The 17,428-nt window shown below is 35.3% G+C and overlaps 1 protein-coding gene across 1 annotated transcript; it reads left to right on the top strand.

Moving 5' to 3' along the window:
* The first annotated feature begins 2,360 nt into the window (after positions 1–2,360).
* TYRP1 (tyrosinase related protein 1) lies at positions 2,361–16,985 on the top strand. Its single transcript, XM_081237532.1, has 7 exons — positions 2,361–2,751; positions 4,156–4,478; positions 7,197–7,401; positions 10,266–10,433; positions 12,529–12,708; positions 15,710–15,856; positions 16,725–16,985. Exons 1-7 carry the CDS (start codon positions 2,367–2,369, stop codon positions 16,928–16,930), a joined length of 1,614 nt encoding a protein of 537 aa, XP_081093658.1. The 5' UTR covers positions 2,361–2,366; the 3' UTR covers positions 16,931–16,985.
* The last annotated feature ends 443 nt before the right edge of the window (positions 16,986–17,428 follow it).

Below are 17,428 nucleotides of genomic sequence, written 5' to 3'. Positions count from 1 at the left end.
GGCAATATGCATAAAAAAATTTACAATAAAAGAAACAGATGGGATAAAAGCACAAGAACAGTATTAAAACATATTAGTTATTAACATGAATGAAATATCTATCTCTATATATGTTAATTAAGTCTATTATTACCAGGTGTTAGCAAATTTGTGAACCAGTAAGAAATATTAAGCACTACTGGTGGGAATAAAAATTGATACAACCACTTTGGAAAACAATTTAAAACTAACTTATAAATATTCACAAATCCTATGACTAGCAATCCATTTCCTAGGTATTTACCACAAGAAATTCTTATATATGATTAAAAAGAAACATTTACAAGCCTCTTTATGGCAGTACTGTTCATAAGACAAAAAATTAAATTAAAAATCCTGGAAAATAACCCAAATGTTCACTAACAGGAGAATGGATATATAGAGTATATTCTTACAATGATATATCAAACTGACATTAAAAAAATAGAATAGAATACTGTTACATACAACAACTTGAATACATAGTATTAGTGGGGAAAAAAAGTCTGTTCACTGAATCCTACTTAAATAGTAATGATGATAGATAGCATTTTTGTGATTCTAGTACCCTAGAGATCCAAGGCAAAAAAGAAAAAGGGACTTTTGGCCTCTATGCATGGGATAGATCATAACCAGGATTGCTACGTTTCTTAAAACATTTTAGGAAATATCCTAATATGTATTCACATTAGTAGATTGTTTTATACACAAGAGACCAAAATATAAAAATAAATTTTTAAAGAATAACACTAGATTTATAGACATAAATCTTAATAACCATGGCTTAATATGGTTGTAATAAATCATGTTGATGGCCTGGACAAGGGGCCGTGTATAGGAAATTCTTCTTATTCTTTTTATCTTAATTTGTAGATATAGCCTTGGTTGGCTTTTTGTTTGTAACCGTATACCCAAGTCCTTTATATAGGTTTCTGGATGATTTTATGGCTGAGAGTCAAATAGGACAGCTAACCCTGATCACAAATTCTGATCACTTTTGCACAGCAATTATGTACTCCAAACTAAAGATTAACTTTGAAAACTGATTTCATATGTATGGGTCTCAACTCCAGAGGAAAATTCCTTTTGAAATACAGGAATCTATGACCCTTAGTGCCATTAACTTAATACTACTTGCAGAGAAGGTAGGAAAGAATAAGCTATTTAGTGGTCATTTTCTAAACAGCAGACATAGCAGTGACCCTGAGATCCTTTGCCACAGAGATGAACACCACCCCAATGGAGGTAAGGGAGTTGGAGTACCCAACTCAATACCAGCAGGCACCTTGATAGCCAATGTCATGTGAGTTGGTGTAATTGTATCTGATGCCTTTTCTACTACAATTATTCCCTCTGGAAATTTTAAGAACGGCAGCATCTGTTTTCAAGACGGAACACAATCAAAAGCTACCATCAGGTGCAAGCACTAGCCTAGCCCTTTATCACTAAGAAAAGGTAAGTAATCTCATTTAACCTCTAAAGATCTATTTTCAAAGGAAAAAATAAAATTCTCTGCAATGAAAACAAAAGCTCTCTAGTTTCTCTGACTTGTTGTATTCCAAATTCGTGGCTCTGACCTTTTCTTAAAACTTTAAACATCACAAGGAAATCAGTGGGAAGGCAATCATGTGCTAACCAAATACTTAAAGGGCAGAAAAATTCACTGAAGTGAAAAGAGATTAGTAAAGGGTGGAAAAGAGGACCAGCCCTCTGGTGAACAGATTTGGGATGAGTTACCAGGCAGAAACCCACAAGCAATTAACAGCTCTGACATCAGGGGACAAGCAAATATAAAACACTCAGTTCTAAGAGAGGCTCAGCAGAGGATCCCCTCAGGAGTTCAAGGTACTGGAGAGAAACTCTATGGGGAGTGGGTGGATTCCACCAAAACTTCATTAGGATAAAGGGGACTTTAAATCCTGGAAATTAACTTGCTAGGAATCTGCCCCTAATTCTTCTTTCAACTCCATGGATAAATGTAATTAACGATGGTGACCCGTTAATGAGTGCTTTTGATAAATGACATCCAGGATAAGTATTTTTTATATAAATAGAAATTTAAAATGAAGAAAATTAAATGACTAGGATTTAATTATGTAGGTATTATACATGTCAAAATTTTAAAGGTAAATTACTATTTTGATTAGTTTTTGAAATGTCATTTTACAGATATGAAAAGCATTTTGAAGGTGGGTTGGGAAGGGTCCCATGCCATTTATAACAGTCCAAAAAACTTGCATAATTCCATCTTGCTTTTTCCTTTTCAGCTTGATTTTTATCTATGTGCCTCGGTCTCTACGCAAAGGGCTGAAAACCAGAGGCTGTACTGCATTCTTGCTTCAAACAGAATGAAAGCTCCCGAACTCCTCTCTCTGCGCTATACCTTCTTGGCCCTGCTTTTTTTCCAGCAGGCCTGGGCTCAATTCCCAAGACAGTGTGTCACCATCGAGGCTTTGAGAAATGGCGTGTGTTGCCCAGACCTGTTCCCACTGTCTGGGCCTGGGACTGACCGCTGTGGCTCCTCATCAGGAAGGGGCAGGTGTGAAGTGGTGACAGCTGACTCCCGACCCCACGGCCCCCAGTACCCACACGATGGCAGAGATGACCGAGAGGGCTGGCCCACGCGCTTCTTCAACAGGACATGCCGCTGCATTGGCAATTTCTCGGGATACAACTGTGGAACCTGCCGTCCTGGATGGAGAGGAGATGCCTGTGACCAGAGGGTTCTCATAGGTAAGTGGGGTGTGAATGGATGCACAGTTCTGCATGGAACTCAACACACTTAAGAGAATCCTGAACCAGTTGAACTTTCAGAACTCCTAGAAATCATAAAGCTCAAGCCTTACTTTTCACAGCTGAGGAAACTGAGGCTTAGAGAGGCTGAGAAATGTATTTGATTTAAGGAGTTGAAGTTGAAGCTCAAGTCTTCTGACTAATAACATTTCCTTTCAAAAGATTTGTTGAGCAACTCCTTTATACTAGGAACTGTGCTAGGTGTTTATGACTGGACCTTTCAGTAACTTTGCAAGATAGTTATGTTAATTGTGAGGTTCTGAAAGGTCAAGTCCATGTAGCTGGTATGTGTTAAACCTGGAATTCACACTGAGATGTGTCCAGCTCTAATCGATGAGCTTCTTCCACGACCCTTGCTGACCACAAGGATGTTTCCTGCTCTGCTGATCAAGTTCAGCCATTTTACAAGATGAGCCTGGCCCGCAGCCTAAATAACGATAAATGAGAAAGCTTTCAATAGTAACAGCTGGCAATACTGGATTGTTTTCTTTGTGCCAAACATGGGACCAAGAGTTTCAGGGGATGTTTACGGAGCCTTTTTTTTTAATTGAAGTATAGTTGATTTACAATGTTGTGGCTACAGCAAAGTGATTCAGTTATAAATACATATCTATTTTTTCAGATTTTTTCCCTTATGGGTTGTCACAAAATATTGAGTATAGTTCCCTGTGCTACAGAGTACATCTTTGTTTGTTATCTATTTTATATACAATTGTATGAACATGTTAATCCCAAACTCCTAATTTATCCCTCCCCCACCTTCCCTTTGGTAGCCATAAGTTTGTTCTCTATGTCTGTGGGTGAGTCTTTATTCAGAGCCAGGCTCTGGTCTAAGTGCTTTTTATGTGTGTCCTCTTAGTCTTTACAACTTTATAAAGCAGTATCTTTACACACACTTTACAGATGAAAAACTGCTTAGAGAAATGTGTGCAGTCATAGAATGAGGCTCTGGTCTTAACCACTGTACTATACCACATACCATGTTTTTGCGAAATTTATGATATTAAAAAGGTAGAAAATTCCAAGAAATATGCCAATAGTGAGCAGAAATCAATATAACAGGATCATAGAATCATAAAGTCCATGGTAAGATTAAGGAAAGCTCATAGGAATCCTAGAGTAAGTTGGAGAGAGCAGGAGAGGGAGAGGAAGAGAGAGAGAAAAAGCAGGCCTGAAGAAGGGATTTTAGCAAGGGGTATTTTTAAAAGTATAAAATGATGTGAGCACACACACAAATTATCATTCACGGGTAAATGGGACGTGGTGTGACAAGATGATTGTGTGCACTGTCTTCCCATGCCCACACTGCAGATGTTTTCACGTTTGAATTTTGTATCCCTAAAGTCAGGAGAAACCTACTGGACTTAAGTACAGAAGAAAAGAACCGCTTTGTCCGGGCCCTGGATATGGCAAAGCGCACAATTCACCCTCAGTTTGTCATTGCCACCAGGAGATCAGAAGAAATATTGGGGCCAGATGGCAACACACCACAATTTGAGAACATTTCCATTTATAACTACTTTGTTTGGACGCACTACTACTCAGTCAAAAAGACTTTTCTGGGGGCAGGACAGGAAAGCTTTGGTGAAGTGGATTTCTCTCATGAGGGACCAGCGTTTCTTACATGGCACAGGTACCACCTGCTGCAGCTGGAGAGAGACATGCAGGTATGCATGAGGCATGGCCATGTTCGTATCCTTTACAGAGGAGGTGACTTGTTTCTAAGTTGTTGATCCACTGTGCTCTGAATGATCAAAACAGGCGATGACAAAGCGATTTCACATTATTAATCTGCCTTCAGCATTCTGTTAAGTTTCTCCCTATGCTAATTACTTCCTTATTAATTAATCTTTACCCTTTGTGAAGTGAAAAGAAAGTCATATCAGTGATGAGGAAGCCAATTGAGATATCTGTAGGTGTGAATTAAAGCACTGGACATATTCTACAGCTCTGTCATTGAAAAAATAACCCTTGTATAGTTTGCAATCAAGGACTCTCACTTGATATGTCTCCCTTTTCAAATGTAAACCAATACCTCCTGGTTTGGATGAGGCAGGTGTGTATAACTTCTCAGTCTTCCAAGTCCCAAATGTTTAGCTCACTTTATAAGTTGATGATTCGTTCTGATATGATATGGGGTTTAAATTATGAAAAAAATTACTTTTCATTTATATTGTCATATTTTAATTGAACTCCATTTTTTCCATGCCCCCTACCACTTTGAGGCTTATAGAAGACACCTACTAACAACATCCCATAGGTCAGACATCATTTTAATTTAAAAGGCATTGACTTTTTTGGCATAAAGTGAAGCTCAAAACAAAGTTATCTCCTGCTTATTTTTAATGAGATAAGCTAAAGCCACATTAAAGTATCTGTTAACATAAATACTTTCATATTGTTTATTTTACTAATTGCTCTATATTTTAAGAAAAGTATTGTTATTTTTAAATGAAGTTTTAAAAAAAATGTTTTTGTTATTGACATACAGCTGATTTACAATGTTGTGTTAATTTCTGCTGTACAGCAAAGTGATTCAGTTATACATATCTATACATTCATTTTTTATATTCTGTTCCATGATGGTTTATCATAGGATATGGAATATAGTTCTCTGTGCTATACAGTAGGACCCTGTTGTTTATCAATTTTGTATATAATAGCTTACATCTGCTAACCCCAACCTAACCCCTAACTCCTTTAAAATTCTTAGATCTCAATTAGGAAATCCACAAGCTGAACCTGTTTTCTAGATGAAATAACAGCAATGAATCCCTCCCCACAAATTAAAATCTAAAAATTAATCTAAAAATATCCAAGGGCAGATTCACATATTGATTCGCAGTATGCTTGTGCCCAGCATTATCCAAGAAAATAAATGGTTAGAAGGGAGAGATTTAATGCACTAAAATACAGAACAAAATATTCACATGTAAGTAGTCCATCCATATGCAATTTGAGTGATTAAATGAATTCATCTGATACTCTGAACTTCATAGTTTATAGCTATGATTTCAAGGCATTTTTTAGATTATGAGTAGATAAATCTGTCATTTGTAATCGACTCCAGCTCTTCTTGCTTTCAAGTCATTTTCCCACAGGTACACCAAAATGAAAGGGCAGGTGGAAAGTATCTAAAAGCTTCAATTTTGCCTGCGTAAGCTTCAACCTCTATGACTTACGTTTTTAAAACCCAACAGCACGAGGGATCCAACAAATTACAATCTAAATGTAACGCACAGTTGAAATGCCACGTGAATCTGCTCCAGCTCCCAGATGCCAGTTGCTGAACCACAAACTGACTCTTAATGATCCCTTAGAAGCTGTCACTAATTTTTGTGAACCAGAACACTGGCTTCTAAATAAGGACTCTAAAGCTCTGGAGATCAATAACTGGGGAATACCTTGGAAAGTTTTGACCCTCTAAAATACCCCGAGGACCAGGAAATGCTTCCTAGAAAGGGTTTAAAAGTTAAAAAGTACATATGTACTAAATACTTGTGAGATAAAACAATGGCAATCCCTACATTTATAGCCCACACTCTAAATATAGCTCACTAAAGGCTTAAAGGAATGAGAAATAACAAGTACAATAAATACATGTTTAAAGGAACCCAGTAAAATAAGCATGTGATCTTGAGTCCAGCATTTTTTAAATTGTTGAGATCAGCTCTAAATGGAAACTACGTCTCTGGTCTAAATAACAGTGTGCACAGAGAAATATTCTGCTTCAGTTTAGCATTTCCTGTCTGTATTAGTTTCTGGCAGAAGCCTGAGTCTTCGTAGTTTAGATTCTGAAGCAGGGGTCTATAAGTAAAACACCTTCAGTGGCCTGGCAGATAAGGCAAGCGTGAAAGAGCCTCCGTAGTCTGTGGCCAAACCAGAATCTAAATGCCTGAAGTCGTTCCGGTTAAATTAAAAAACAGAAACAAAATAAAAAGCACTGCTTCACATAATACATCTCAAGGCTGAATCTGGCGCCAGACCAGGAGTTAGTCATGCTTGAATTAGAGATAGGAAAATGGAAGGAAGTGGAAATGTCAAAGAGCAGAAGTGATTATTGATAATTTTTAGTATAACCAACAGAAATGTAACTACTTGCCTAAAAAAGAAAAGGAAGACACCTCCCCAAAGCATGTGCAGAAACTTCTGTATAACAAGTTGAGTTTCATTCCCTCTAGTGCCCAAGTGACTTCTTGTAGTAAATTGGAGGCTTTGTTAAATAAGGTATTTAAGTCCTCTAGCCCTTCAGACACCACTGACACACTAACTGGTTCCTAAGTGGCTGAAGAGAACTAATAGAAACAGACTGCCAGGGAGTAAACCAAGCAAAGGGAGAATTTTAAACAAAAGCAGAGAATGCTAACAGAGTTTCTGTGATCTAGGAAATGTTGCAGGATCCTTCTTTCTCCCTTCCTTACTGGAATTTTGCCACCGGGAAGAACACCTGTGACATTTGCACCGATGACTTGATGGGATCAAGAAGCAACTTTGATTCCACTCTTATAAGCCCGAACTCCGTCTTTTCTCAATGGCGAGTGGTCTGCGAATCCTTGGAAGATTATGATACCCTGGGAACCCTTTGTAACAGTAAGTTCCAAATGACAACTAGGATTCAGAATCGCCTGTTAGGTAAAGTGATTAAATGTGCTGTCTCAAGGCCCTTCATTCTACTAAGGACTTCAGACTAAAATCCACTTTTATTATGGAGAGTTGATGTACAAATATTCACTAAGTACCTAGGACAGTCAAGGCAATCTGAGATGCTCCAGTGGAAAAAGAAAGTGCTTATACATTTTTCCACTGCTTTCCTTGAACAACTTGGTCAGTGCATTGCTCACTTTCTTATTTTGGAAATGTCTATTTTGTATTAATTAATCCTCTTAGTAAGCTCAGCGCTGCTTAGTAATCATGTGTCTTGTGTTGGAATTTCACAGAAAATGTTTCCCTAGGAAATGTGAAATATGCAGAAAGAGTTGGAAGTGCCCTGGGAGTAAAAAATACATATACTAATAATTATTATTATTGTATAATGATTATTACTATTATTTTATGTTATTATATATTATTTTTACTATTATGTTAATCTGGTCAGAAGGTTAAAAAACCAAAAGGTGACATGGAGGATGCCGTTAATAAAAGAAAGATACTGTACAGAAGATGTCTGCCAACTAGCTCTTTCCAGTTCTCCCAAAGTGAATACAAAAAGAGAATGATTAACCAGTTTTCCTAGCATCCTTTCTCCAGTGGTCTGAATGCCATCTCTGCCACAGGTCACGTTTCTGTCCTATGTGGATCAGTTCCTGTGAAGCTTTCTGTTCTCTTCCTTAGATCCTATTTTTATCGTCTCTTTTGCTGCTAACACAAGGTCTTAATTATCAGAGTCTTTTTATCCCATCTTATTTTTCTTCTTCAGGCACGTCTGGCTATTTTGAACTTTTGTTCTTCCATATAAAAACTAGAATTATTGGAATTTATTTTTTATTTTATTATTATACTAATAACATTTATTCTGCACATATTCCTTTAGGCACCAAATATTAAATTACTTTGTAAACTTAAATAGAGAATATTTTAAATAGAGCAAAGAAATTAAGTAGATTTTTCACCATTAGAAGATTATTTAGCCATATATAGGAATAACAGAAGTAAATGTATATAAAATTTTATTCTGTAGAAGTTTAAAAATTAAAATAAAACTTTGTTTGGCATGTTGAATGAGATAAAATTGAGGATCAGTATGTCTCTACATACCAAAACATTCATCTCTCTCTGTGATTTTTTTTTTAAGTTGTTTGCACATGGACAACTTCTGCCATTGCACCTATTAACATCCTATGGATTGGAGTCCTGTGGGATTTCCATGCAGGAATGAATGAAAAGTTCAGAGTGTCTGAAGTAGAAAGCAAATTTGAGAAGTATAGTGAAGAAAGAGCATGTTTTTCATATGATGAATTAAAGGTGATATTTTAGTGGCTGGAAGAATGTTAGATGTCAATAATTAACTCTTTCAGTATACCGAATTTGGTGCATTTATGGAATACTGGAAAGATACTGTCCAGAAAGCATATGAGGACATAAGCATGCAATGTCTAAGGAAGGTTTGATCTAAAGCTGTACAGGTATAGGTGTCCTGTAAAAGATGATCAGTGAAACCACAGGAATGGATAATTTCATCCAAGAAGAAAAGTAGAGAGAGGCAAGAATTACCGTGAGGATTAAATCAGATATCTTATTAAAGTATTTGATACCATATCAGACACATTAATATGTGTTCAATAAAATGTTATTTTCCTTTTTTCTTTCACTGGCCTAATAAATAAAGCAGTTCTTGTCTAGCTTCCTATCCTTCCCACCATCCACTACACCCTTACATTGCCACATACCCTAGGCAAGCTGTTCACCTAACAGGCCCCCTTGTACAATCAACCTGATCTTTTCATAAATCAACATACACCAAACAACTATTTAGCTTTAATTATATGCCAGTGCTGGATCAAGACTGGAGGACACACTGGCGATCGAGAAAAGAGTCTGTGCTCCAATGGGGCTTATATTATGCATAGAAGAAGGCTTATCATCTTTTATTATTTCCTCTGCTTAAAATGTTTGACTTGTAAAATCTGTCTTATTTCACCTCTGCCAATTTTCCTCAGTCCTTCAGGGCTCTTTGCAAATCTCTCTACCTAATGAAGGCTTCCTGAAGCCACCCAACTGGGAAGAATTGATTCTCTCACTTACGCTCTCTCCTCTTCCCACCCTCGCCTTCCCTCCCTTCCCTATTTCTCTTTCTCTCCCTCCCTGTCTCCCCAAAGGCATCTCTGTATCTCTAGGGGTACATATTATCCCTAGCATAGCAGCTCTTTGTTTACCTGTTTATCTTACTGACCTTAAAATGTTTCAATTATTTTTCACATTAATTGCTGAAAAATATGTGTTGATTGCAATACAGACCGCTTCCCAAAGAGATTTAAGGTTGTTTTAACTTTATTTCTCTGAAGGCTTGAAAGAGCATTCAAGTACAAAATTTCATGTGTATGAAATATGGATTTCAGTGTAGAGTTTTGGTTTATGAGATTAAGTTGGCAGGATTTAATTTTCCATGGAATTTTCATTTTAATGTGTTCTCTTGAAAAAAGCATATGTTGATTTAACAAATACAAGGACCTCTATCTGTTACTGTGATCATCTTTTTCTTCAGGTGATTTTGTGTATCACATATTTTCCCTATTACTAGAAGCAGGGGTCTCTAAGTAAAATACCTTCTCCCTAGAAGTTGGACATGATAACTTATTTTCTCACTTTAATGCCATTAAATATGCACTTTAAAAATTTTCTCTTCTACCAAGGAAACCCTGTTTTTCAGTGTTCATGCTATGTATACAAATTTGAAAAGCAAAGCTAAGATCTCAAAATGTTCTATACATGTTCACCGTTTCCCATCTTTTCCCCAGGCACTGAGGGTAGGCCAATTAGGAGAAATCCAGCTGGAAATGTGGCTAGACCAATGGTGCAACGTCTTCCTGAACCACAGGATGTCACTCAGTGCTTGGAAGTTGGTTTATTTGACACACCTCCTTTTTATTCCACTTCTACAAACAGTTTCCGAAACACAGTGGAAGGCAAGTAAACAAAATCGGTGCTCTGAATTGACCTAGTTGTCACAGGGAAAACTATTCAAATTCAAATCTCTTTGAAAAAAACGTTTGAATGCCATATAGATCCTGTAAGTTTATGTGAATAGGGCTGCCTATTATGATATAATCACAATTCTCTGCTCAAAAAAAATAACTTTCTTAAAGAAAAGTGTGAGACCCTGAAACTTTTTATCATAGGAGAAGCCCTTGGAAATGATTGTTAAAATACCTAAAAGGTATTAGGCAGCTGGCCAATATGTGTATAACTATATCAAATTCTAGTATAGGCAAATAATATTCAAGACTTGGAGGGATTAATTTTTTTTCTTAAAAAATACAATAAAAAATCCTGAACATAAGTTGCCATCTACTAAAGCCTGGTTTGGACACATGTTTTATTTAGGTATCATCCTGCAACTTTTTTTAAGATCTATAAAAATTCGAACTTGCATCTAGAGATATTTAATTTGGTTTTCCTTGCTTAATTCAAAGTATTTTAAAGCTGAGAAACTGAGGTCCAAAGAAGTGAAATTAATTTCCAAAGATATGCAGCTAGTTAGTAACAGAGCACAGATTCAAATCCAAATGTTCTAAGTCCTCTAAAATAAATTATATTTCATTTATAATTATTTTATAAAATAATTTACTTTATAAAATAAATTGATACCTCTAAATTATTCATGATACATATTTAAAGTTTTAAAAGAATAGAATAACATTTAACTTTATTATAAACTTGTTATTGTCAAATTTTACCTTAAATACAGCATTGCACATGTTAGACCACCCTCCCCCCAACCAAAAAAAGGGAATAGATCTCTCTTTCCCATGATCTGAGATACCTGATGTATAGATCTGATAATTATTTTCAATTATCTCCCCTTTTATCATCAAAATTATATGCCATTCTTTCCTATCTTTATGTTAATTTTCATAACTACATATGATATACTGACTTGGAGATGACTCAATAAATAATAACCATATTTTGACTAAGCTGGTACTTATAAACTAAGACTATAAGTAGTGATTTCATAAAGGATTTGCAGATTGTGTCTTATTGATGCCCAATCAAAAGACAACTTGTACTGATTTCCTGACAGAATGCATGAAAAGATTAGTGCTTAACCACCTGCTGTGTACATTATGGACAATCTTTAAATGTTTTATGAGTCAAAAAATAATGGAATAAACATATAAAAAAATGAGTAAATGAATAACTATAATTAAACTACACACACTTGTAACTCCATCCCACATCAGAGACCGTCTATTTTTGTTTGTGATCTATCCTTGTCTTCTCTCTAATATGTATTCATGAATAATATATATATGGGAGTATATATGGGAAATATGTTATATATAATATGGGAAATGTATATATTATATATATAATATGTGGATTATATATAAAATGGGAATATATATATGATCCACATGTGAAATATATATAATATGGAAATGTATTTGGAGAAGATATATATATAGAATACAGATCATTCTCAAAAGTTCTATAAATGTTTTAACAGCAGTCTTTTCAGATATTTAAAACTAGCACAGAGATGGTAAGAAGGCTTTGAGAAATTGTAACCTCTCCACAAAAATAATTTTCTAAAAATAAACATGCTGACAGTCATTCAAAAGGAATAAGGTAGGAGACTAAAGTAACATCTGGCAATTTAAGTTCCAGGACAACCAGAGTGGTGTTCTCCCAACTGTATCAGCAGTTTTTGTAGAAGCTAGAGCTTTCCACTATCTTTATTTCCATGTAGACCAATGTTAGCCTTGTCAAAATAGAGTGTTCTATATATTTTGACTGGTATCCTTTGCAGGTCATTATTTTTAACCCAGAGGCTACATTTAGAATGTCATGCCACTAGCTTCAAACTAACCTAGCTCTCGGTACAGCAAACACATGTCACCAAACATAGGTACAGAGAAGCAGTGCTATTACACTAAGGTAAAAATTGGCCTGACAAGCTTAGGAAAAATTGTTTCCCAATATAATCACTGCTTTGGACTTGAAAAGTTAGATATGTGTAATGGTTTTTACTATTCTCATCCTTCTTTTTATATCTAGGTTACAGTGATCCCACAGGAAGGTATGACCCTACTGTGCGAAGCCTTCACAATTTGGCTCATCTATTCCTGAATGGAACCGGGGGGCAAACTCATTTATCTCCCAATGATCCTATTTTTGTCCTCCTACATACTTTCACTGATGCAGTCTTTGATGAATGGCTGAGGAGATATAATGCTGGTAAAACTCTTACATGTGCTTTTTGCAGGCTCAGCAAAGGAGATTGTTCAGATGGCACAGTTACCACTTTAGGCTAAGCATTTGGCACACTTAAACTACACTTAACAATAGGATAAAATCGCTCTAATATCTAGCTGTTTCCAACTATTCTAAACCACTTTGAAAAGGCAGATGAGAAGTCTCTCAGAATAGTAATTGTAAGATGATACTTATTAACATTCACTAGGACTAAAAAGGTAATCCCTTCTCCTTTTTACCATGTAAAGATGACTACCATGTTTCCCCCATTTTTCTTTCTCATATCTTCCAATGAACATCCTCATTGTTTTTTAATATGAATGCAAAAACCTTATAGAGCTCTTCTTTGATACCCCAAAAGACAGAAAAATTATACTCATAATCCACAGTTCTGATTTTTATTACTTTACGGCCTCTCACAAATGGAAATTTTACTCAATTTGAAAAGTTAATGTTAGTTTTTATATCACACTGTAGAAAATCTCTTTTAAGTTCACTGTAATGCATTCTTTAAAATATTATTTAAAGGCTACTTTCTCTTCACTCAGCTGAGAGGGTTGTATTACTATTCAAACAATGAATGTGTTTTTACTGGTTAAAACATCGTAAATTTTCACATTTTAAAAGTGTTCTAAGTTTTGTCTTATGTGCCTTTACTTTGTCATGCACATAAACATAATATTGGAGATTAACTATCTACTGATTCATTTATTCATTCAGCCATCTCTTACTTCCATGCTGTGTGTGTGTGTGTGTGTATGTGTGTGTGTGTGTGAGAGAGAGAGAGAGAGAGAATACAATAGAAACCTCTAATCTAACCTGATTTGGACCATTAATTGATGAGTTGGTCAAAATAGTTGGTTTCATCTGAAAACAATTTAAGAAATAAATAGCTTAAATATAAATATTTATTCACTTATCAATCTTCTATGAATTCACTGATTGGAGTTCCATCTGATTTTTCATGTGTATTTATATACATACATACAACCATAATGAATTATCTATAATTTACAGTGTCTGTTTCTTTAAAGTGAAACAAGAAATTAACAACCCTTGTGATGCAATCTGAGTACAGTATTATTCTAAATTTTCATAATGTTCCCCAACCCTTAAAAATCATAGTTGCTCATTCCTAATTCTATAGCAACGTTGAAGCCACTCATTCTTAATAAATCTTTCCAAAGCATTCCATTTATTTATTATAAAAACATCCCCCTCTTTTTACGATCATAATTATCGATTTACATGTGTTTTGTTATATTACTTTTATTTCACTAACAAATAACTAGAATTAATAGGTTTAGGAATGAACATAACAAACTTTTGTTAAACATACATGTCTGGAAACTAGACAGCAATGTATAAACTGACAATAAGCATATGTAAATAAATATAGAGTATGTTAGATGGGGGAAAGTCTTTGTAGACAAGTAAAATCAGGAAAGGGGATAGGGAGCACTGCGTAAATATATGGAGAAAGATGCTCCCAAGACAAAGGAACAAAGGAGCCACTGTGGCTGGAGCAGAGTGGGGAGTGGGGAGAAAACGGAGGGAGATGACAAGGTCAGAGGGAAAACAGGAGCAGATCCTTAAAGACACTGGGTTTAACTCTAAGAGAGAAGGGGAGCCATTGAAGGGTCTGACACAGGGAAGCAACACTGCAATCCAATTGCTATTGTTATTTTTATTCCTCTTCTTCTTTTCCTCCACTTATTTTAATGGACATAACTTTTTTATGCAGCTGTAACTGAACTGGGTTGAGGCCAATTCAGTAAAGATGAAGTGGGAAGTTTAAAAAATGATCTAAGTTATTAGCTTTAACATCTAACTTTAACAAATAATTAATATGAGTGCCTTCAGGCCAGGAACCTTGTCTTTTGTTTAATGCTATACCCCATGTGCCTAGATCAGTGCCTGGCATTAGCAGGAGCTCAATAGATTTCAATGGATAAATATTTAATTAGCATTAATTCATAGTACATTTAAAATCACTAGATTTTAAAGTAACTAAATTTAAAGTTACAAAAATATAAATACTACCTGCCATTTCTATGATCAATTTTTCTTCAGAGTAGATGCTAAAATACACTCCTGTGCTTCACAGGATCACAGTGACTGTCCAGGTAATATACTTCTTGCGAACAGAAAACCTAATATTTCACTAGCCTTCTCACATATTCCAGCTCTTTTAAATGTATTCCCACTAATGTCCTACCCAAACCCACTTCCAACTCTGGTTTTGTGACATTCCATTTGGCATTTAATTGTACCAATATAAATATAAACAACAACAACAAAAAGGAATGATCTTTTGCCACAAAGAGTATATCACTCCTTTTATCTCTGATAACAGAAACTTACTAATAATATAAATGCCTATGATTTTTATTTAAGTAGAAAGATGAAAGGTGGCAGGAAGCAAATAGGATTCTAGGACCTTGATTCAAAGTGCTAAGTGCTTTTTGCTAACAGAATAAAACCCAGGGAATAAGTTAATATTTATTTCTCTAATTAAACAGAAAAATGAAAAATACTAAACAGAAATAGTCATAGTCAAGGACAAACCTCCATTAGCTAGTGTCTCTCAAATTTAAATCATAGATGATACTACAGCAAATTACAGGTCCAATCTTTTCTTTAGCTTTGAAAAGTAAGTTTAATGAACTTTATTCAAATTAGTTTCTGTAATATAAAACAACTAGTGATCATCATAGATAAGAAAAGACTAAAACTTCCTTACTTTTAAACTCTCTTTTTCTATTGGATGATGTTAGTGCTGTACTCAAAGCATCTGAGCTCCGTTTTACGCAATTCCCTGTTCTGCTGTAGTGAAACATTTTTATGTCTTTACTCAGTGTAAAATATGAAAGAATTTTTAAAGTTACCCTTGAATACTTTGGGTCACCTTCAGAACATAATAATAATGTATTAATATTAGCTTGAGTTTGTCTATTAACAAGGTGTCTTTGACATATTTTAGATATATCCACATTTCCATTGGAAAATGCCCCTATTGGACATAACAGACAATACAATATGGTACCATTTTGGCCTCCAATTACCAACATAGAAATGTTTGTTACTGCTCCAGACAACCTGGGATACACTTATGAAGTTCAATGGCCAAGTGAGTACTGAAAATGTATTTTTACTGTGGAAATTTCCTACAGCAAATTTGTCACCCTTAAAGTAATCACATTTTTCTGAGATAAAGTAATCCACAGTTTTCCACTTGGATTTAGAAGCTTTCGTTAGAATTTTTATTTGTGGATAAAGAGACTGAATTTAACATTTGTTGAGAGCCCACTCTGACCTGGTATTGAGCTGATTACATACCACACTATTTCATTTAATCCTTACAACCCTCTGAGGCAGGTATCAAAATCCTCATTTTACAAATAAGGAAGACGAGGCTTAGAGAGAGTAATTGTCAAAGATCACCTTCCTAGTGAGCATAGAGAATGAGTCTTGAGCTTAGCCCCTGTGTAATATGCCCTTATTTTTCTACTACATAACGTTGCTTCCGTTTATTTAGCAAAAAAAAAAAAAAAAAAAAAAAAAAAGAGATGGAGTGAGATATTCTGAGCTGTTTTTTCTGAGGTTTTGAAATTCAAAACTTTCTGATTTAATTTTAAATCCCTTTCTTAACAAAGGCAGTGGGGTACAGTGGAAGAGCCCAGGATTTGGATCCTGAAAGACCTGGGCTCCAAAACCAACTCTACTGCATACTAATCAAATGACCTTGGGCAAGTGACTCAAACTCTGAGCCATCATTTCCTTTAGAATGGATAGAATAACTATCCCAGTAGGGCTCACTATGAGACATTGGGAAGTGCTTTGAAGATGCCAGGTGCTATAATAGGCGATGTAGCCAATAAAAATAAATATGAGGACTTTGTAAAGTGCCTGGAACAGTGCCTCTATTAGGGTATCCAATTTTGGGTGGCAACTATTTTACTTTTTTTTTTTTTGCTCTCATTTTCTTTTTCAAATAGGTCGGACTTTTAGTATTTCTGAGATTGTTACCATAGCGGTAGTTGCTGCTTTATTACTGGTTGCAGTCATTTTTGTGGGTGCTTCTCATCTGCTTCGTGCCAGAAGAAACATGGAAGAAGCAAATCAGCCTCTGCTTACTGATCAGTATCAACACTATGTTGAAGAATATGAAAAACTCCAGAATCCTAATCAGTCTGTGGTCTAATTACAAGTGGTATATTCTCTTATGCATTAGTATCATAAAACCATCTTATGGTTGAAAAATAATAGGTTGAGTTAGTAACTGTATTTTCTTTCATTCTGTTACTTCCATCCTTGTGCATGCACATGCTGGAATTAAAAGCACCAGATACTATTTTCCAGAACTGCGGAAAGTCACAATATTTTCAATGTTTTCTATTTTTCAGTTCTATTTATAATGGTAGGTTGCACCCATTCTATGGTATTTAAGCAGATAGTATGAAGATTTGGTGCATGTTTTGAAGGTCAACTATATGACAATATAAATAAGTTGTTGTACTTTGTTCATATTGTAAAGAAAAATCATGATTGATAGTAAACCCCTGATTAAAATACATGAGTAGGACGCAAATGAACTTATTTACGAAGCAGAAACAGACTCACAGACATAGAAAACAAACTTTCAGTTACCATCTGGGAAAGGGGGTGGGGGAGGGATAAAGGAGGAGTTGTGATTAGCAGA

The sequence above is a fragment of the Mesoplodon bidens genome, assembly GCF_964165515.1.
Source record: "Mesoplodon bidens genome assembly, chromosome: 6".
NCBI lineage: Eukaryota > Metazoa > Chordata > Mammalia > Artiodactyla > Ziphiidae > Mesoplodon > Mesoplodon bidens.
The sequence above is the reverse complement of the archived record's forward strand: the minus strand, read 5'-3'. Positions and strand labels throughout refer to the sequence as shown.

Excerpts from the sequence above, each read along its gene's own strand:
- TYRP1 (XM_081237532.1), top strand. The coding sequence starts at position 2,367 with ATGAAAGCTCCCGAACTCCTCTCTCTGCGCTATACCTTCTTGGCCCTG. Across the intron at positions 4,479-7,196 it reads AGCTGGAGAGAGACATGCAG|GAAATGTTGCAGGATCCTTC; the intron begins GTATGCATGAGG and ends TCTGTGATCTAG. Across the intron at positions 7,402-10,265 it reads CCTGGGAACCCTTTGTAACA|GCACTGAGGGTAGGCCAATT; the intron begins GTAAGTTCCAAA and ends TCTTTTCCCCAG.